Source organism: Oncorhynchus tshawytscha, linkage group LG12, assembly GCF_018296145.1.
Source record: "Oncorhynchus tshawytscha isolate Ot180627B linkage group LG12, Otsh_v2.0, whole genome shotgun sequence".
Taxonomy (NCBI): domain Eukaryota; kingdom Metazoa; phylum Chordata; class Actinopteri; order Salmoniformes; family Salmonidae; genus Oncorhynchus; species Oncorhynchus tshawytscha.
Window position 1 is genome coordinate 51,111,263 of NC_056440.1, and position 22,804 is coordinate 51,134,066.

The 22,804-nt window shown below is 41.0% G+C and overlaps 1 protein-coding gene across 1 annotated transcript in view; it reads right to left on the reverse strand.

The window, feature by feature from the left end:
• Positions 1-22,804, reverse strand: part of LOC112263451 (MAM domain-containing glycosylphosphatidylinositol anchor protein 1) — a 408,035-nt gene that overhangs the window by 133,917 nt on the left and 251,314 nt on the right. Inside the window, exon 7 of the mRNA XM_042330737.1 lies at positions 14,892-15,161. Coding sequence (XP_042186671.1) covers positions 14,892-15,161 — 270 coding nt within the window. The remainder of the gene's footprint in view (positions 1-14,891; positions 15,162-22,804) is intronic.

Below are 22,804 nucleotides of genomic sequence, written 5' to 3' on the forward strand. Positions count from 1 at the left end.
AACACATTTATTACACATCTAAAGCATTTCCTGAACGTGTTAAAACAGGTCCAAACCACATTATTCCCAGAACTGACAAGGTAAAAATCTGTCGTTCAGCCCCTGAGCAAGTCAGTTAACCCACTGTTCCCCAGGTGCCGAAAGACGCGAATGTCGATTATGGCAGCCCCCCGCACCTCTCTGATTCAGAGGGGTTGGGTTAAATGCGGAAGACACATTTCAGTTAAATGCATTCAGTTGTACAACTGACTAGGTAGCCCCCTTTCCATTTTCCTTAATGAAATATATCCATAGCATATCTTTAGTGCATTCATGTTATGCTATGCAAGATGTCATATGTAGGTATCTTAATAGATGCATCATTACAATGACAGCAAAGCGTCATCCTTATGTCTGTTCTAAAAAGTGTGTTTCTGCCATACCAGTATGAGTGAATATGCCAAATGGGCAAACCACGTTTTGAAAATGATGCTGATATATACTGTACCACCCCCACTGCATGAAATTTCCCCTACAGGCCTATATTGGCAAGTAGGGGAAATTTCATGCAGTCAATCCCACCTGCCTGAATTTTATTGTCATTGTACTGTCATTAAAATTTACCCATTCATAAAGAATTTATAAACATTCATCACTTATAAAAAATAATACGAACACAACACAGAATGTTAAAGGAAATATTCACTTTTTTTTAAATTCCAGATGTAATGTTTGCTTGCTAGAACAGAAATCCTCCCATTGACATTTTTCTGTTTGACTTTTCTTGAATAGGTTTTAAAAAGATTAATATTCAAAGTATTCAAATTCTGCCGGGGCGGCAGTGTAGCCTAGTGGTTAGAGCATTGGACTAATCCCCGAGCTGACAAGGTACAAAATCTGTCGTTCTGCCCTTGAACAGGCAGTTAACCCACTGTTCCTAGGCCGTCATTGAAAATAAGAATTTGTTCTTAACTGACTTGCCTAGTAAAATAAAGGTTAAAAAAAAATCCCCATTTCAGGCTCATAGCTAGAAAAAATTACTTTAGTAAAACGTGCAAACACAGGTTAAGCTAGCTAGTGTTATGTAGAACTATGTTGGATCACTCCAATATGATATGGTCTCCTTTCACATGGCAGGATACATTCCGAGTAAGGATTTCAGATTAGTCTGTTGCTGACCCCCTTAAATAGCTGCTACCGCACTACTTCCACCTCTTCCTTTTCTCGGTTAATTCCAGAAAGGATCCAATCATAACTCTTTCGTAACTCATTAATCTCTTTGGGTTAGGTGGGCTAGGCCACGTCATTTTACCACAACAACCCTCAAAGAACTACACTGGACTTTATGCAAACTGGAAACCACATAGCTGGGGATTTTATCAAAGCAAGTTTGAGGAAAACGCTACGGAAGTTCTACCAACACATTGTCTGTAGTACTCACTCTGGAAAAACACTTTTTGAAATGCCTACAAGGCCCTCCCCCGCCCTCCCTTCGGCAAATCTGATCACGACTCCATTTTGCTCCTCCCTTCCTATAGGCAGAAAATGCTACAGTCTATTCAATGCTGGTCTGACCAATCAGAATCAAGATTTATTTTGATTACTCAGACTGGGATATGTTCCGGGTAGCCTCTGAAAATAACAGTGACGAATACACAGATACGGCGACTGAGTTCATCAGGAAGTGTATAGGAAATGCTGTACCCACTGTGACTATTAACACCTACCCAAACCAGAAACTGTGGCTAGATGGCAGCATTCGCGCAAAACTGAAAGCAGCACCACCGCATTTAACCATGGCAAGGTTACTGGGAATATGGCAGAATACAAACAGTGTAGTTTGTATAAGGAAATCAAACAGATAAAATGTGGAGTCACAATTCAACGGCTCAGACACGAGATGTATGTAGCAGTCTACAGACAATCACAGACTACAAGGGGAAAACCAGCCTTGTCATGGACACCGACATCTTGATTCTGGACAAGCTAAACCCCTTATTCGGCTGCTTTGAGGATAACACATTGCCACCAACTTGATCTGCTACCAAGGACTGTGGGCTCTCCTTCTCCATGGCAGAAATGAGTAAGATATGTATTCTTTTTATATTTTTAAATTAACCTTTATTTAAAGTTAAGAGTTTTAGAGGTGATGGTGATTGCATCATCAGTAGATCAATTGGGGCGGTAAGCAAATTAAAGCGGATCTAGGGTGTCAGGTAAGAGGTGATATGATCCTTAACTATCCTCTCAAAGCACTTCATTATGACAAAAGTGAGTGCTATGGGGCGATAGTCATTTAGTTCAGTTACCTTTGCTAACTTGGGTACAGGTACAAAGGTGGACATGTTGAAGCTAGTGGGGACAGCAAACTGGGATAGGGAGTTATTGAATATGTCCGTAAACACTCCAGCCAGCTGGTCTGCGCATGCTCTTAGGACGCAGATAGGGATGCCGTCTGGGCCGGCAGTTCACCCCACTATCATCCAGAAGGCGAGGTCAGTACAGGTGCATCAAAGCTGGGACCAAGAGACTGAAAAACAGCTTCTATATCAAGGCCATCAGACTTTTAAATAGCCATCACAAGCCGGCTTCCACCCGGTTATGCAACCCTGCACCTTAGAGGCTGCTGCCCTATATATATATATAGGCTTGGAATGACTGGCCAATTTAATAATGGAACACTAATCACTTTAACAATGTTTAAATAATGTTTACATACTGCTTTACTCATCGCATACAGTATGTAAATACTGTATTCTATTCCATTGTATTTTACTCAATGCTACTCCGACAATGCTCAATCTAATATTTATATATTTCTTAATTCCATTCTTTTACTTTTAGATTTGTGTGTATTGTTGTGAATTGTTAGATACTACTGAAATTTTGGAGCTAGGAACACAAGCATTTCACTACACCAGCAATAACATTTGCTAAATATGTGTATGTTACCAATACATTTAAATTAGATTTGCATTCGCTCAGTAAGAGTTCTATATTAGAGTGTATCAGCGCAGAAGTATACCCGCAGCTATTAAATAGCTTGGAGCTAGCTAGCCTCTCCACCTGGATGCTCTGCTGTCCCCTCACTAGTTTGGTTTTGGCCTTTTTATTACATTCGACAGTGCACCAACCTGGGTGATACTCGGTTTGGTCAACCAGTATTGCAGAACTGAGGGTTTGTCTTAGTTGTCTTTGTGACTTGTCTGTCCAGCAGAACCCTCCCGGTTTAGCATTTGGGTTCGGGGACTGCGTCTACAAGATTGGGAGACTCTGCCTTTTTCTCTCCGGCGGACTTGCAGTTCTCCCATGAGAGTAAGCTAGGTGTCGAGAGGCACATCACATTTTCTCTCACATGGGGCAGCCATCTTGCCTAGACTCTTTTGTGTTCCACGGAGAATGATCTAGAAAGGTGACCATTGCAGGACTAAGCAGTTATAAACCAACTTTCCCTTAACCTTTTCACACGCGAGTTCCAAATATCTCTAACGGCTGCCCAAGCATGAGTTTTTTTTATGCATGTGATGTCAGAATGCATTCACTGTTCCAAAATGTGATTTTTACGCAACACGACAATTAGTCACAGGCCTATATTGGCCAGTAGGGGAAACAGGGATAGTACAGGTAAGATATCAGCATAATTCTCAAAATGTGGTTTGCCCTTTTGGCAATACCAACACTTGTATGACAGAAGCACACTTTTGAGAACAGCCAAAATGATGACACTACGCTGTCTTTGTATTTCACAATTCCTCACATTTAATTCTAGTATCAATGCCCTGTCTTAGGTCATTTAGGATCACCACATTATTTTAAGAATGTGAAATGTCAGAATAATAGCAGAGAGAATTATTTATTTCAGTTTTGATTTCTTTCATCACATTCTCAGTGGGTCAGAAGTTTACATACACTCAATTAGTAATTAGTAGCATTGCCCATTCCTCCTGACAGAGCTGGTGTAACTGAGTCAGGTTTGTAGGGCTCCTTGCCCGCACACGCTTTTTCAAATATTTTCTATGGGATTGAGGTCAAGGCTTTGCGATGGTCACCCCCATACCTTAACTTTTTGTCCTTAAGCCATTTTGCCACAACTTTGGAAGTATGCTTGGGGTCATTGTCCATTTGGAAAGCTTTAACTTCCTGACTGATATCTCGAGATGTTGCTACAATATATCAACATAATTTTCTTTCCTCATGATGCCATACATTTGTGAAGTGCACCAGTCCCTCCTGCAGCAAAGCACCCCCACAACGTGATGCTGCCACTCCCGTGCTTCACAGTTGGGATGGAGTTCTTTGGCTTGCAAGCCTCCCCCATTTCCCTCCAAAAATAACGATGGTCATTATAGCCAAAAAGTTATATTTTTGTTTCATCAAACCAGAGGATATTTCTCCAAAAAATACGATCTTGTCCCCATGTGCAGTTGCAAACCGTAGTCTGGCTTTTTATGGTGTTTTGGAGTAGTGGCTTCTTCCTTGCTGAGCGGCCTTTCAGATTATGTTGTGTGATACAGTGATTTATAAGTGAAATAATCTGTCTGTAAACAATTGTTGCAAAAATTACTTGTGTCATGCACAGTAAATGTCCTAACCTACTTGCCTAAGCTATAGTTTGTTAAACCTTTTAAGGCTAGGGGGAGGTATTCGGAAGTTTGGATGACTGAGGTGCCCAAAGTAAACTGCCTGTTACTCAGGCCCAGAAGCTAGGATATGCATACACATAATATTGGATAGAAAACACTCTAAAGTTTCTAAAACTGTTAAAATAATGTCTGTGAGTATAACATAACTGATTTGGCAAGCAAAACCCCGAGGAGAATCCATCCAGGATTTTTTGTTGTTGTTGAGGTAATTGGAGTATCCAATGATTTTCTATGGGAAAGCCTAATTATTAGGACCCAGATTGCAGTTGCTATGGCTTCCACTAGATGTCAACAGTCTTAAGAAATTGTTCAATGTTGTTTTCTTTTTAATGTATTCGTATTCGTATTCTTTCTAAGTGTCACTCAGAAGGACTATAGTCTTTTGGTCGGCTTGAATGGGTGCGCACTCCTCTTTGTTTTTCTCCGGTATTGAAAACAGTTTATTCTGTCTTTTATTGTATTGATTATTTACATATTAGGGTACCTGAGGTTGGATTAGAAATGTTGTTTGAAATGTTTGGACCAAGTTTACAGGTAACTTTTTAGATTCCTTTGTAGGCATGTTGGGCGAGATGGAACAGCCGTATTTCTGAATCAAACGCGCCAAATAAACTGACATTTTTGGGATATAAAGAAGGATGTTATCTAACAAAAGGACCATTTATTATGTCTCTGGACCTACTCACTGTCACAGTCATACTCTGGACCTAGTTTTGTCTCATGGAACGAATGTTGTGGATCTTAATGTTTTTCCTCATAATCCTGGACTATTGGACCACCATTTTATTACGTTTGCAATCGCAACAAATAATCTGCTCAGACCCCAACCAAGGATCATCAAAAGTCATGCTATAAATTCTTGGAGAACCCAAAGATTCCTAGATGCCCTTCCAGACTCCATCCGCCTACCCAAGGACGTCAGAGTACAAAAATCAGTTAACCACCTAACTGAGGAACTCAATATAACCTTGTGCAATACCCTAGATGCAGTCATACCCCTAAAAACCAAAACGAATAACATAAGAAACTAGCTCCCTGGTATACAGAAAATACACAAGCTCTGAGGTCTGTAGCAGTTTGGGTCTAGAGTGTCTCCACCTTTGAAGAGGGGGATGACCGTGTCAGCTTTCCAATCTTTGAGAATCTCAGACGATACAAAAGAGAGTTTGAACAGGCTAGTAATAGGGGTTGCAACAATTTCGGCAGATCATTTTAGAAAGAGAGGGTCCAGATTGTCTAGCCCGGCTGATTTGTAGGGGTCCAGATTTTGCAGCTCTTTCAGAACATCATCTATCTGGATTTGGGTGAAGGAGAAATGGGGAGGCTTGTGCGAGTTGCTGTGGGGTTTGCCGGGCAGTTGACCGGGGTAGGGGTAGCCAGGTGGAAAGCCTGGCAAGCTGTAGAAAAATGCTTATTGAAATTCTCAATAATAGTAGATTTATCGGTGGTGACAGTCTTTCCTAGCCTCAGAGCAGTGGTCAGCTGGGAGGAAGTGTTCTTATTCTCCATGGACAACAGTACACATTGATGTTGTAGCTCCGGACCACCATACCTGATTCAACTCATTGAGGGTCTGATGATTAGTTGACAAGTTGAATCAAGTGTGCTTGTATGGGGCTACACTAAAAATGTGAACTGATGGGGTTCCTCGAGGACTGGAGTTGGGAACCACTGCCTACATTGTGCGCCATCGTGAGCCATCGTGCATAAATTAATTTTGTCCCCCCACACCAAACGTGATTACGACACGCAGGTTAAAATATCAAAACAAACTCTGAACCAATTACATTAATTTGGGGACAGGTCGAAAAGCGTTTAAACATGTATGGCAATTTAGCTAGCCATCTTGCAGATGCAAGCTAATTTGTCCTATTTAACTAGCTTGCTGTTGCTAGCTAATTTGTCCTGGGATATAAACATTGAGTTGTTATTTTACCTGAAATGCACAAAGTCCTCTACTCTGACAATTAATCCACATATAAAACTGTCAACCGAATCGTTTCTAGTCATCTCTCCTCCTTCCAGGCTTTTTCATCTTTGAACTTATATGGTGACTGCCATCTAAACTTGCATAGCATTACCACGATGACCGGAAAAACAGTTCATCTTTCAATCACCAATGTTGGTGTAACCAATGAGGAGATGGCACGTGGGTACCTGCTTCTATAAACCAATGAGGAGATGGGAGAGGCAGGACTTGCAGCGCAATCTGTATCAGAAATAGGAATGACTTCTATTTTAGCCGTTGGCAACGCAGACGCTCGATGGCGTGCGCGAGCAGTGTGGGTGCAATAATTGAATAACATAGATTTCTAAATTTATCTTGCAACACTCAAGCATGCGACATGTCCGGTCTGGTCAGCATGTAACTTACATATATTTTTTTATTTTTTTATTTTTTACATATTGTTGAGGTACATGTTCTCAATTTAAAACAACACCAGTAGACTGTGTATGATATTACATTTTTTAGTGCAGATCCAACCCTTGTGATCTAGGTGGTGACATGTCTGGAAGCAGTTGATGATGGGATCTTTAGCTTCAAACATATACACAACTACTACTACCAAGACCAATGCCAGATACTTTTCTCCCACAAGGTCTGAGTGGCACTTGAAGGTTCCACTGTGATAATAAAGATGGTTTGCCCAAGACTACCACCACAATGACATTGTTTATGCTAAATGTGTTTAAATTGTAAAATAAAGTAAGAATAGTTAGGCTATATAAATACATTTTATTCAATAGGGCAAGGCAAAGTGTAAGATTCTGCTTTTCTTAGATATTTTCTTAGTTCTGCTTTTCTTTTCCTAGTCAACCTTGTGTTCTTTTTCTTTGTGTTCTGTAACGTAGCCCTGTCTTCCATTTTTGTTCATTGATTTCACCTTTGTTCGTTTCTCAGCTGGTCTCATAAGCCCCCTATTTAGTTCAGTTTTTCTGTTTTGTATGGTTGTGAAGTATCGTTTGATTTTGACAGCCTCCCTGTGTTTGACCATTGCCTGCATGTGACAAAAAAAATCCTGCTTTCTGCGAAGGCTTAATAAATCTGCAGAGCTCTGCGCGTGAATCTACACCTTTTTCTCACTGAGTATTCATTAGACAGTATCACTCACTAGCTTTAGGCACCAGCTGTCAGAGCAGAGCTCACAGATCACTGCACCTGTACATAGCCCATCTGTAAATAACCCATCCAATTACCGCATCCCCATACTGTATTTATTTATCTTGCTCCTTTGCACCCCACTATCTCTACTTGCACATTCATCTTCTGCACACCTATCACTCCAGTGTTTAGTTGTTATATTGTAGTTACTTCACCACCATGGACAATTGATTGCCTTACCTTCCTTATCTTACCTCATTTGCACACACTGTATATAGACATTTTCTAATGTATTATTGACTGTATGTTTTGTTTATTCCATGTGTAACTCTGTGTTGTTGTATGTGTCGAACTGCTTTGTTTATCTTGGCCAGGTCGCAGTTGTAAATGAAAACTTGTTCTCAACTAGCCTATCTGGTTTAAAAAAAATGGTGTGACTTTTAATAAGGGATAGGCGTTCCGTCAACGGGACAGTTATAAATCATGCACCTCCTTGTGTCACGATCGCAGATTTTAGAAAATAAAATGTTGGTACATATAAGTGTCTTATATCGGCTAAAAGCTTAAATTATTGTTAATTTAACCTTGTGTGACAGCAAGTCTTTTCCTCTTGGACAAAAATTATAAGAATATGGAGCGTTATGAAGTTATGAAAACTGGGTTTTTTGCAAATGTTGAACTTATAATATGGCTACTAATACTGGAAAAGCTAAGTCAAAGTCCAAGTACAGATTTGACTATATTCTTGCAGAAAAATGTAATGTGAATGTAAATGTCTCCTTCACGATTTGCCCAAATTTACCTGGGTGACTTCACACTAAATGTCATATAGTTTGCTCATACTTCAAGTTATCCGTTTGCTTCCATCATGTGGACACCATCGGAATTACAACCAGAGTAATGGCTAGATGTGGGACCTTTCTGTTGCATTTCAAAGATGATGGTAGAATAAAAAATAGTTATTTTTTCTTTGTATTTTCTTCTACCAGGTCTATTGTTTTATGTACTCCTACATTCAATTCACATTTCCACAAACTTCAAAGTTTTCCTTTCAAATGGTACCATGAATATGCATATCCTTGCTTCAGGGCCTGAGCTACAGGCAGTTAGATTTGGGTATGTAATTTTAGGCGAAAATTGAAAAAAAGGGGTCATATGCAAACAGAGTTTCACATATCTCTGTATCTGAGGACAGAAAACATAAAAAGAAGCAGGCTGCATTATACTCAAATTAGACAGCATTGAATATTAAATCAAATCAAATTTGTCACATGCTTACAAGTCCATATTATGGCAAGAACAACTCAAATAAGCAAAGAGAAACGACTGTCCATCATTACTTTAACCTGTCTAGGACTGGAACCCCGTTGCGCTAGCGGAACCCCTCGCCAACAGCCAATGAAATTGCAGGGCGTCAAATTCAATCAAGAGAAATCTCATAATTCAAATTTCTCAAACATACAAGTATTAGACACCATTTTAAAGATAACATTCTCCTTAATCCAACCACAGAAGTTGACAGATCGGCGGTACCGACTTCAGACGAGTCCTGTGACTGTAGTGGGGATTGTAGAGCAAAACGGAGAACACCATCGTGTGAGTCTCATCCTTCCATAGCGGGGTAAAGGCCAAACCGTTCGGATGCTTACAGACATTTCCGTGAGAAGACCGATTTTCGCAATGTCTCATAGTCTGACAAACACTGCTGTAGCTCTGCCACTTTCCACCACAGATGCAGAAGGCCGACATCAGCGGATGGGGTGGACTAAGATGCATCCCATGCAAAGATACAGTATCTCTAGTTTAAACAGACATATTTTTATGGGGATTTTTTATTATGCTAACTATTTTCAGTGGGGGCGCGGACATCAACTCTAGGGGGTTTTAACATGGTTTAACACTGTTAATCATATTAATTAGTAGTTTGAGTAGATTATCCCTTTAATATCGATAGTAGCCTAGCCTAGTAGCCTCGTGTGTTGCACAGCTCACAAGACAGCTGTAACACTACTAGCAATACATTTAACATCTTAATTCAATGATTTTATTTTAGTCACATTGTTAGTTTATAGCATCATTATCTGCAGAAGTAGGTTCCCACTGGGCACAGATATCAATTCAACATCTATTCCACATTGATTCAATGTCATTTAATTGAAATGACCTGGAAACAACGTTGATTCAACCAGTGTGTGCCCAGTGGGTTTAGGCTTTACGTTTTATCCATGTTTTTACTTATGTGTCATACATTTTACATAATTAGTCCCTCTGTCAGTCCATCTGTTTATTCTAGTAAAAATGATTCCAGTAATTTGCTATTGTATTGTATGCTAGTATAACAATGTAAACGTGTTACATGAATAATCAGGCATTCTCTTGACTTGTATGTTCTTCATATAACTTCAATACAATTATATTTCCATGTCATGTGCTTCCACTAACTTCTCTTCTTCTTTGGATTATAATGGTGGTGTACAGACCAATATTAGGTGCATTACCGCCACCTACCGGGCTGGATTTCCCTGGAGACTATGGACATGTTCTAAATTCTGTTCTCTAGTCTATATGAGTGGAGGAAATAAATGTGTGCTGAGTGTATTTCAGTTTGTTCTGGACGGGCTTTGAGTAAACTGGGGAGGTTGAAGTTTATTCCCATGGATGTGATTTTCTTCTGAGTGTCTGCCTTTGATGTTAGTATGCATGACAGTGAAGGAGGACATCATCTGTGGTTTCTGCAGCTGGACAGTTGGGACATGAACCTGTGTTGTGCTTTCCTAGAGAATGATGGACTTTGGGTGGATGAAATGTTAATTACCTTCCTTTTTCCCCATTCTGTCCATTCCTTTTGCAATTTGTGGGGTATTTCAGCTAGCAACCAGACAGATCACAACACTGGACTCTGAACTTCCCTTCCCATTTTTTGTCGTAATGCATTCTCTATGTTTCTCTATGTATACTCTTACACTAATTTTATGATTGCTTCATTCTTGTCACATATTACCTTCTGCTATTTATTAATCTGCTTGCATATTGGAATAAATTATGTCTTACAAACTGTCTAAATCATTGTGTTAAACTATACTGAGTATACAAAATATTAAGAACACCTGCTCTTTCCATGACAGACTGACCAGATGAATCCATGTAAAAGCTATAATCCCCTGTTGAATTCATATCCCCTGTTGAATCCACTTTAATCAGTGTAGATGAAGGGGAGGAGGCAGGTTAAAGATTGTTAAGCCTTGAGACAATCGAGATATGAATTGTGTACGGGTGCCAGAGGGTGAATAGGCAAGAAAATCCAGGGTATGGTAGTAGTACCAGGCGCACCGGTTGGTGTCAAGAACTGCAACACTGCTGGGTTTTTCATGCTCAATTTCATGTGTGTATAAAAAATGCCGCCCCCCCCCCGAGGACATCCAGCCAACTTGACACAAATGTGGGAAGCATTGGAGTCAACATGGGCCAGCATCCCTGTGTAACGCTTTTGACACCTTGTGGAGTCCATGCCCCGACAAATTGAGGCTATTCTTAGGGCACGACTAAATATTAGGAAGATGATCCTAATGTTTGGTATATTCCGTGTCTATCTTCTTCCAGTAGAGTCAGGTAGGAGCTCCAAAGGGTATGTAGAGAGGGCCATCATTTTTTATGTATTTTTAATCACGGGAACTATCATGTGTTGTGCTGCAACTGCTACTGCCGTGGTAATCACCCTGCAACTCTTACTGCCAAGGTGAATGCTCATGTTAATTCATGATTTAGCTTATGTCCCTGTATCATTTGCACATTATTGGCATGATGCTTGTATCGCTGGCAGAGCACACGTTGAGATTGTCGTGCTATATTTCCTAATGCTTTGTTGTTTCACTATTGCCCCATCAATGCCTGGCCTGAGCCTCCCAAAACACTTTGGATGTCTGGGCACTTGCTTGTAGTGTGCTTTATTCTATTGTTGTAAACATGTGTTTGCACACAAACCCTGTAGCTCAACCATAGTTTTACAGTCATCCATAGCTGTCATGCACATAAAACATCTAGGTTAGGCAATATCTTAGGTGTCCTATATGTAAGGATAGTAGTAAGTCTAGTTACGCGTGCATATCATTCATGCTTGTACATTGTGTGTATGCAAAGTGTCTACAAACCGCTCACTCTGCTATAGTCATTTTATAATGCTGTGGGTCATGAGCTTTCTGCACAGTAGCTGAGCGTAGCTCATATCTGACACTATCATGTTGGCAAAATGCTTTGGTCCGCTATGTGCACCGTTCAGCAGGAGAGCAGCATGATATCTTGTGCTAATTGGATGGTGTCTGTCGCTGGCTGACATTATTACTGGGACGCTTCTAATCAGAGTTGTCTCGAATAAGCTCTCTCAAACAGAACGTTTCATTAAAGGTGATAAAACGCTTGATTGCCAACTGCTGATCACCATATGGTGTTTAACAAGCCATCAGCATGCTAGGTAATGCTAGTATCAACAGCCATCCAACACAGCTGGAAGCTATAGCTAGCCTTGTTTGGTCATTGCACCACAATATAGGGTCAGCTTCCCCACTAAGGTCCAGGGTGAGAACTTGAAATTTGAGGAAAATGGTTTTGGGTTAAGGTTAGGGCTATCAGCTGTACTGTGAATATGCTATACGTAGCCACCATTGGTTGCTGTTTTGGGGTTTTGTTAGTATATTGTATGTAGTTTTATGCTTTTTGATGATAATGTATGTTATGGCTGGGCTGTGCTGCTGTGAACCAGTCTGATGTCTGCTCTTCTCTCTGTATAATGTGTTCTGTTTATATAACCAGGTATGCTTTTCTATTCCACATCTGTCTGGCAAATGCAACCTTCCTTATCAATGGCCCGATGGCAGGCTTTCAGTTCATCTTGTCTCAGGACTCTTCGGTTTGTAGTCTGCTCAGGAATCCACCTGACTACCTATTCTTCATGGCCTACAGAGCAACGACCAACTTGCATATCAAAGAGTATGTTTCCTCTCTCAGTTGTACAAGTTGTAGTTTCACGCTAAAGCAATGGTGTACAATAGAGCCCTTAGTATCACAATACTCGATACTAAAATGATACATATTAACAAAAGTCAGAATAACTACTAGGTTTTTTAAACAATGTGTTGATAACTGGTAGGACAACTAAAATAACAAATATAATATATTCTATTCTACAGTATATTACATTTATTTAACAAAATAAAACAATATATTTAATTACAGAAGAACATCCTAACCCTTCCTTGTGCAAAACCATATCTGACACATCCGATCATACAAAATAATTGTACAATTGCATCTTAACTATTTTAAAATGTGGGGTTAATTTGCTCATCTACGGCCAAAATATTGGGTCAAATGACATTCATTAGACATAGGATTCATTATTCATTACAGCTTAACCATTTAATGTATTAACTGAATAGTTTAGTTCGAAAACTTAAAGAACACTCTGAAGCTCCTTTTTTGAAGCTTCTATATTACAATGGTCTACACACCATATAAATACAATTGGTTTTTAGACAGCATACTACAATTCCCATTTCACATTTCCCAATCCTCTGTCCGGGGCTGCTAGGTGTCTAGTGGTTACTGCTAGCAAGTACAGCCCTGACAAATGCGAAGTAGTCTAAATATATGACTTTTGGTTTGTAATCACACTATAATTATAATGCTCACTCGCAAAATGTATTAGAATTTAGTTGCTAGTAGAATAACGTACAATGCAAATGTCATGGGTGAAATACTTTTTTTTATGTTGTTTTGGAACTAAAAACCCCTTGCATAAAGTAACACCTTTTTCTTACTTGTATTCCCATAGTTCACTTCGTTAGAAGAAGCCATGCTGTCGGCATTTTCTCTATCCTCTCGCTTGCTTCTCAAAAGTGGCTTGCGCTGTGTCAGCTGCATGCACAAGTAGCCTGGCTGTCTTACTACTGCCCCATTGAAGATTTAGAATGACACACTCGATCCTATCAATCCATATATGACGTGAGACACATGACACATTTGACAGAAGTACCGAAAGTAACAAAAATTCTAGTACCTAACCTTTTTTTCGTGTTCTAGTATCGAAAAAGTACTGACGTTTCAGTTTACCATGTGGTGATTTACGGCACAGCATTAGATGAGTAGCTTATTTTTAATTTACCAAGATGGCAAGTTCATCTTGCCTCAGCGAGGTCACTGGGCAGTGAGTAACATGAGAAATAAGCCTACTCTTGGTTTTCTGAGAAGCTGTCTCAGTATGGCGTGCCTTAACAAATTTCATATTACAGTGAGCTCCAAAAGTATTGGGACACTGACACACATTGTGTTGTTTTTGCTCTGTAGTCCAGCACTTTGGATTTGAAAATATATAATTACTATGAGGGTAAAGTGCAGAATGTCAGCTTTAATTTGAGGGTAATTTCATAAACTGTTTTGAAATTCCATCACTTTTTGGGACAAATTCACTTCTATGTGTATTAAAGTAGTGCAAAGTGAAGTATTTGGTCCTAAATTCATAGCATGCAATGACTACATCAACCATTTGTCTCTTTTCGTTTGTGAGTTATTTTACATGAATATTACCTAATTTTTATACCCAAGTGAAACAGGAAGCCATGGAAGGCCACAATATAGTTCCTTAAAATTAGATTAACTTTTGTTTTCAAGTAGAATGTTAATGCAGATTTAATTTAGTTTGATTTTATTTATAAGGATCTTTTGGGGTGGAAATCATTTTGATACCTATCTTTTAAAGAAAACAAATACAAATATTATAAAAAAATGTTTGCATAAAATATATCAATGGTGCCAGTAATTTTGAGTGTGACTATCAATGACTGCACCAAAGATGGTGTATATCTCAGACGAACAACCTTTTTTCAAGGTTCCTGTCTGTGTAAGTGGGCGTTCCCTTTCTCGCATGAGCTCACGGTTCCTCCATAATATCTGGCATGCTCACGTGAGAGAACAGCTGGCTCTAGTCTACTTATTGTTCCCTCCCCACTCGCCCCACTTGCCCTGAGCAGAAATATTTGCCAGTGAGATGTCTCGCTATGTGGCAATAAGTAGACCAGAGTGGCCCCGCCCAGATCAGAAAAAATTGGAAAGCCAGATGTCCCCCTTTCTCTTCCATCTCTGACTGTATATCAAATAGACACACACACACTCACTTCGGACGAGGAGGTTGACGTTCCTCTTGGCCGGGTTCCCCACGTTGTTGACTGCTGTGCAGTTGTAGAAGCCTGAGTCGGCGGGCGTGACCGAGCGCAGTGTCAGAGTCCCATTCCTTACCAACGAGTTTCTCGGCAATGGGTTGGGGTAGCGCGACCAGGTGACAGTGGGCTTAGGGAATCCGGCAGTCACCTCACACGACAGGGTCACGTCTTTCCCGGGGTCCACCACCAAGGTCTCGTTGACCGACAGCCGTAGAGCAGGGGGAGCTGAGGGGAGAGGAGGGTGAGAAGAGTGGAAAAGGTGTGAGTTTGTCATTTTTTAAATATGCATCCAGTGAGTTGTCTACGTTGTTGTTAGGATGTTGGCTAGTTGACCGACAGCCAGAGAGCAGGGGAACTCAGGAGAAGAGGAGGAGAGGAAGGTGTTAGTGTGTACATTGCCAGTAGCTAGTTCTTGTTCCGTTTTGACTTCTCACACATGCGAGTGGACACACTGATAGTGATAACACACAGATTCACGCACACACACATACACACACAGATCTGCCTTCCAGGCAAGTTCTACTCTAAACCCAGAGCTGTGTAGACATTAGCTGTAGCTTATATCTTTAGCTCTGTGTCAATCTTTAACCACATTCATTAACGACTCCATTACAACTACCTCTCCAGGAGTACCCAAACAACTAGACACGCTTTTAGATGGCTTCGGGCTAAATCAATATCATTTTTCAGAAGGTAATATTGTAGCAGTGGGCTCACTTCACAATTTGACTGTGTGGACAACTAAATAGCAGCCTGTCGATGTTCCCTTGAGCAAGGCACTTAACCCTAATTGCTCCTGTACTGTAAGTTGCTCTGGATAAGAGTGTACGCTAAATGACTAAAATGCAAATGCGTGGTATCTGAAAGAGCTTCGAAGATACAGTTGACTCATTGGATCTATCTGTATTGATTTGGAAAGCAAGCTCTATTAAATGACACCTCTACCTCTTATTTATATTGATCTAGAGACAGACGGAAAGAATGTGTGCATCTCATTTAGTCACTTTAACAGGCATTCATTTAGAATAGATTTGTGTCCTCTTGGTCGCTTTATAGTTATACTCTCCTTAGAGTCGGGAATACTTTAAATTAAGTTGCTCCTAAACCTTTGTAGTACAACTAATAACATAATTGTATTAACATTTGTAGTACTTTAGTAGCAGCAACCTCTTAAGGATCACACCTTCTTTTTCTATTTTTGCCTAAAATGACATATCCAAATCTAACTGCCTGTAGCTCAGGACCTGAAGAAAGGATATGCATATATAACACATGAGATCTGGTAAAAGATAATACATTCGTAAAAAAAAAATTTTTTCCATCATCTTTGAAATGAGGGGTCCCGTAGAGGCTAATTGCAAATTAATTGCATGCTAAGACAAGTTTCACGGCAGACATTGTGACAGCCATGCCAAGTGACAAGCTACCAAAACTAGCACAAAGTCAAGTTTTCTTGTTTCATAGCTGTCCTTTAAAAAAAAGAGTAGAATGACCTGAAATACAGCATGGCGAGAACATCGAAGAGGGCAAAAAAACTCCAGAACACCAGACAGAGATCGATAGCAGCTCAACACATTGGAAATACAGAGGGCAAAGCTGGGAAGAGTGGAACAAAATACTGTAGAGCAGACAAAGGAGGAAAAAACTGGTAAGTCCAAAGGGACATTAATCATCAAAGTTGTCGTTTTGACAGAACACACACAGACCTAGCCGTCGGACTTAAGGTGGAAAGAATGGCTGTGGACGGCTTTTCAGTCAGGCCATGGAGTCACACATCCCTAGTGGGCAGAACTTGTTTGCTGTGGAGTATAGTAGTGCATAGAGAAAGTGTGTTAATACTTGATGGTATGCCAAGGGCCTCCCGGGTGGCGCAGTGGTTAAAGGCGCTGTACTGCAGCGCCAGCTGTGCCACCAGAGACTCTGGGTTCGCGCCCAGGCTCTGTCGTAAACGGCCCTTGACTGGGAGGTCCGTGGATGCGACGCACAATTGGCATAGCGTCGTCCGGGCTAGGGAGGGCTTGGCCGGTAGGGATATCCTTGTCTCATCGCGCACCAGAGACTCCCGTGGCAGGCCGGGCACAGTGCACGCTAACCAAGGTTGTCAGGTGCACAGTGTTTCCTCCAACACATTGGTGTGGCTGGCTTCCGGTTGGATGTGTGCTGTGTTAAGAAGCAGTGCGGCTTGGTAGGGTGGTGTATTCGAAGACATATGACTTTCAACCTTCGTCTCTCCCGAGCCTGTATGGGAGTTGTAGCGATGACAAATGGGGTAAAAAATAAATAAAATACTTGTTGGTATGAATAAAATGTAGGACATACTATGGAGGTTGTTATGAATGATACTGCAATACGGTCCTGACTTGTTTCATGAAGGCGTTATTCATCCCTCTGATGAATGCCCTATGCATACCACCATTACAGATATATTTTGTGTATGGAGGGGGAACATTGTGTATGTTCACATTTGCCATGCTTCCAGGAATAACAAGAGTCAAAAGGTAAAACATTTAAAAAAACAAAAAACAATAATGGTGTCAGAGAAAATCAGTAAAAGTTGAGAAATTCTATGGAGATGTCAGTATGTGGCAAGAGTTTTGGAGCCAGTATCAGACTGCTATTCACAAAATGATTCACTGTGCAATAAAGAGAAGTTTACCTACCGGGAAACGTATCTCACTGGACCAGCTGCAAAGGCAGTAGCAGGACTGATGTTAACAGGCAGTAACTATGATGATGCAATCGCTCTGCTCAAGAGCAGATTTGGAAGGAAAGATCTTGTGATTAGTGCTCACATGTCAAAGCTGCTGAATCTCACTCCCGTGAAGATATCCTCTGACCTAAGTGCCTTGAGGCAGCTATATGATGAATGTGAAATTCAGGTTAGGAGCTTGGAATCGCTGGGTGTAGTGTCAGAAACCTATGGAAGTCTACTACGCCCAATCTTACTGCAGATGATTCCAGAGGACATAGCTCTTGACTATATTCGTCAGAGGGGAGTAGATGATGAATGGAAAATGTCTGAGATCATCAGTTTCCTACAGAAGGAGGTTCAGAGCAGGGAGCGAGCACTACAAATGACAAGATCATGAAACAAACAGAAAGAGAGCAAACCATGGAACAAGTCATGCTCCTCCGATGAAATGAAAACAGAAAGACCCAACATGCCATCTGCTGCGGCACAACACTGTCTATTCTGTGACAGTGCAGAACACAAATCAGAAAACTGCCCTGACCACAATATTTCTGCACGCAAAGAGAAATGAAAGAAAATGGAAAGATACTTTGTATGTTTAGGACAGAAACACATAGCAAAATTTTGTAAAGTCAAAGACATGTCATGTGCAACATGTGGAAGCAGACATCAAATTGCTGTGTGTACCGGTAAGAGGAGTGCGATGCGAGATCCTACTGTTTCTGCAGATGATGATGTTTCCTCAGTTATTCCCCATTCAGTGAAGATGAAACCAGATTAACAGAACACTGTGTTGCTATAAACGACAAAGGCATGGGTAAGAAGGCCCATCGGGCAGGAAGATAGCTTGTTGCTTTTTAGATGGAGGCAGTCAGAAGTTTCATACATGAACACCTTCTGAAGGGCCTGAAGCTATAGACAAGAGGCACTCACTCTTCACACGTTTGGCTCCTCTGCTCCAGCAACGTCCCAATGCAACACAGTGAAACTCATCTTGGAGAATGTCTGGGACAAACAGCAGAGAATTGAAATAGAGGCAATTGAAACCTCACAAGTGTGCACAGCTGTGATGAAGGTTCCTAGTGAGCAGATTCAACATTAGCTTTATAGAAAGGGACTGCAGATCGCAAACTTTCCGGGAGATGACAATGATATTGAACTTTCTGTCCTGAAAGGAGCAGACTACTACCGGCAGATAGTATCAGGCCGAGTGGAGCGACTGACAGAGATACTGGTAGCTTTAGAGAGCACCTTTGAATGGTTGTTGCAGGAACCAGTGTCCATGTCAAGTGTCGCTGAGGCAACATGCATGTTCACCTGACATGATGAAGACACACTAGTCTCCAAACAACTGCATGCATTCTGGGAGCTTGAGTCTCTGGGTATCACAAGTGAGAAAACACAAAACAAAGAGGAAAATTAGGCTCTACAGAGGTTCAAGAGAACAACCACCTTCAAAGATGGACGATACCATGCGGAGTTGCCATGGAAACGAGAAATGCCAGAAATCCAAGACAACTGCAGAATTGCTAAGAAATGGTTTGAAGGACTGAAGAAAAGACTGAAGAAGGATGCGACGTTGTACAGCAGATACAATGAAGTAATAAAGGACTACTTACAACAGGATATGGGAGAGGACATGCCCAAGGACAACGCATCAACCACAGACAACATGAAATACTACTTACCTCACCATGCAGTACTCAGAGAAGACAACGTGACGACAACACTGAGAGTGGTTTTTTAGGCCTCGTCCTATGAAGATGGCTGTCCATCACTACTCACAGAACCTAACCCGAATCCGGATCTGCTCAGCGTTCAGACTACATGAGATCGCATTCATGGCAGACATCAAGAAGACTTTCCTAGAGATATCCCTAGCAGAGAGAGACTGAGACGCTGTGAGATTCCTGTGGCTCACAGGCCCAACAAGGAGAGAAAATAAAAAGGAACTGTGTGTGCCGAGGATGAACAGAGTGGTATTTGGAGCTTCCCCAAGTACATTCTTGCTTGCAGCTACAATCAGGAAGCACCTGAAACAATATAAAACAGAACAACCAGAAGTTGTAGAGACATTGAGAGAGTCACTCTATGTAGATGACTTCATTGCAAGTTCACGCGATGTTGAAGAGGCTGACCTTGTGACAACTACAAAGTGAATGCTGTCGGCACGGACCTGTGGATGACCAATTCTCCTGAACTGAAACCAAATTGGAGGAGATTATGGCAACTGACCACCCGTTGGTGCTAGGAATACAAGGGGTAGTGCTGAAAGTTTTAGGTTTAGTGTGGAGACTGGGAACAGATGACTTTGTGTTACTGACCATTCTAAAGCAAAAGAAAAACACAACGTGAAGTGTTTTGCAGTCGTCTGCACTCATCTTCAACCCTCTTGGCTTCATGACCCCCTTCACAATCAAGATCAAGTACATGTTCCAGGAAATGTGGGAGTCAGAGGAGACTGATGATAACAAGGTTCCAGAAGAGGTGAATACAGAACAAAATCCCAGTTGCCAGGTCACTGTACCGCTCGCAGCAAACAGCACAGACATCACTGGACCCGTGTTGGAGCTTGAAAGGTACAGAAAACTGAAAAAAGTGCTGAGTGACCGCCTGGATAGAGAGATTCATAGCCAATGCTGGGAAATACTCATCAGGTCAGTGAAAACATGCCTGAGAAAGGTTCTTGGGAGAGCTTCACTCAACTTTGATGAGATTTAAGCAAAGTTCTGACAGAGGTTGATGCTATCCTAAATTCTAGGCCTCTGACCTTTGTGCACAATGAAGTGGATGAACCATAACCCCTGACACCAGCACACTTCCTGGTGGGTAAAAGACTAACCTCTTTGCCGCCCAAGCCATTTCCAGCTGACACTCAGTACCCAACGCTAAACAAGGAGGAAATGACACCCAGATGGAAGTACAGGCAGAGACTTGTGACCAGCTTCTGGAACAGCTGGCAAAGAGTCTACTTACTGGATCTATAGTCAGCACACCGCTGTGACACACCACAGCCCACCCCACTGAAAGTGGGTGACGTTGCACTCATCAGATAAGATAACACACCCAGACTAACCTGGAAACTAGGAAAGATTGAGGAACTGTTTCCAGGCTGAGATGGCCTAGTTAGGTCATGTTCAGTTTGTACTGCCTCATGGACTTGTTGAGAAGGCCTATTCAGTTGATATACTGCTTAGAGATTTAGATGAACACAGTGGTTCATTGGGGGGAAGATGTTGTAACTTTAATGGGTTACAGAGTTAATGTTTACAGTTAATCCATTGAGCTGTATCTATTTACATATGTAAGAGTGATGGAAATTGAGAGAACTATGTACATATTTATGTTGTATTGTTTAGTATTGGATTACGCTATTGTCAGTTAGTACCAGAATGCCTTGCTATAGGAAGTTAAAAAAACAAAGAATGCCAGTTATGTACAAGTGACAAGTGATTACCCTGGCTTTCGCTAGCAACTTTCTTTAATTGTTTTGTAGAATCTGAAGTGGTAAAATATAACGTGAACAAGTATTATTACTAAAAATAAGCTTTCGTCTAACAACCGACATTGAGTCATTACTTTGAAGATAGTTAGTTATTCTGTCACGTGTGGTCCCTCTCCGGCCTCTATGTCACCAAGCTGCTTGTTATGGGGCACACCTGTCACCATCATTAAGCGCACCTGGCCGTCATCAGACTCACCTGGACTCCATCACCTCCCTGATTACCTTCCCTATATATGTCACTCCCTTTGGTTCCTTCCTCAGGCATTATTGTTTCTGTTTCTGGACTGTGCGTTGTTAATGTTTCTTGTTTTGTTTTATGTTGTGTTTATTTATTAAAACACTCACTGCCTGAACTTGCTTCCTGACTCTCAGCGCATATCGTTACATATTCTATATACCGAGATGAAAGTGCACATTTTACTTAATAGAATAGAGCTGCTTGATCAGATTCAAACTACAAGCTAAGTCCAAACCCCCACTTACTGGACTAACAAACACATATTACCTGGATAGTCACAATTTTTTATTTAGATTCACTGGCATGTTCAGGGTGCAATGTCATAGAACATTCAGATAGAAATGCATTGTCTAGAACATATATGACTTAGAATTTGGCATCATATCAGCTCTTTTCATGACATTTCGCTCTGAGACGTTATGCATAAGTATTCATTTAGAACCGCTGGTCTATTCAGAAGGGTGCAACATTACAGAACATTCAGATATAAACGCATTGTACAAATGCTGTATGACAATAATGCCGAATTGGACAGCATGACAGTTTTATTCATTACATTTATTTTCTGCAACACTCAGAACATTTCCTCACCGAATATATCCCCCTCTTCACTAATACTCGTCATGAATCTACCCGATGGAGTGCTGGGTCAAAGGTCAATGGTGAGAGCTGACTCCCACTCTAATCCAATGACAGGTGAGAGAGTGAGATGGAGGATATGCATCCATCCGCACAGTAATAACCTCACTCCCCACTCCAATCCAATATGCTTACCCCTTTCTATGGAAAGCGGTGGGGAACACAGTGGGGGGCTAAAGCTTTTCTCTTAGCCCCTGAATTCTCAGAGTAAAGGGATAATCTCATATCGAGACCCCGCAAAAAATAGGAACCTATTTATTAGAGAGACCTCATATCCCTTAGTCTATAATCTTCCTCTCTTCACCAGATTTCCATCGCAGTAATGAAAAGAGCATGTGGGGAGGCTGGCAGCTGGGGAGGAAAACACTCATGAGACAGACACGGACATGGACACACAGATGCGCATACACACATGTGCACACACAGACACATCGGAACTGACACACACACAGACACATGTGCACAGACAGACACATCACAACTGAAGACAGGCACACACACACACACACACACACATTCACAAAACACAGATCCAACATCTTGCTATACCTCTTCAACTAACTCATTGTTAATTATTTTAGGAGGAGCAACAGATTTTCATAGTTATTCATGCATTTATGTCAAGGTTTGAGTTAAATTGTTTCACATATTAATATTATACGTTTATAGCCATATATTTCCAAGTTATACATCAAATCATGACTTTCTTTATTATGTAACTAGAAAGAATATTGGAAACTGAAGCCATATTGGTCCTCAATAAAAACGCTTAGAGCCCAGAAGAGAACCTTCTC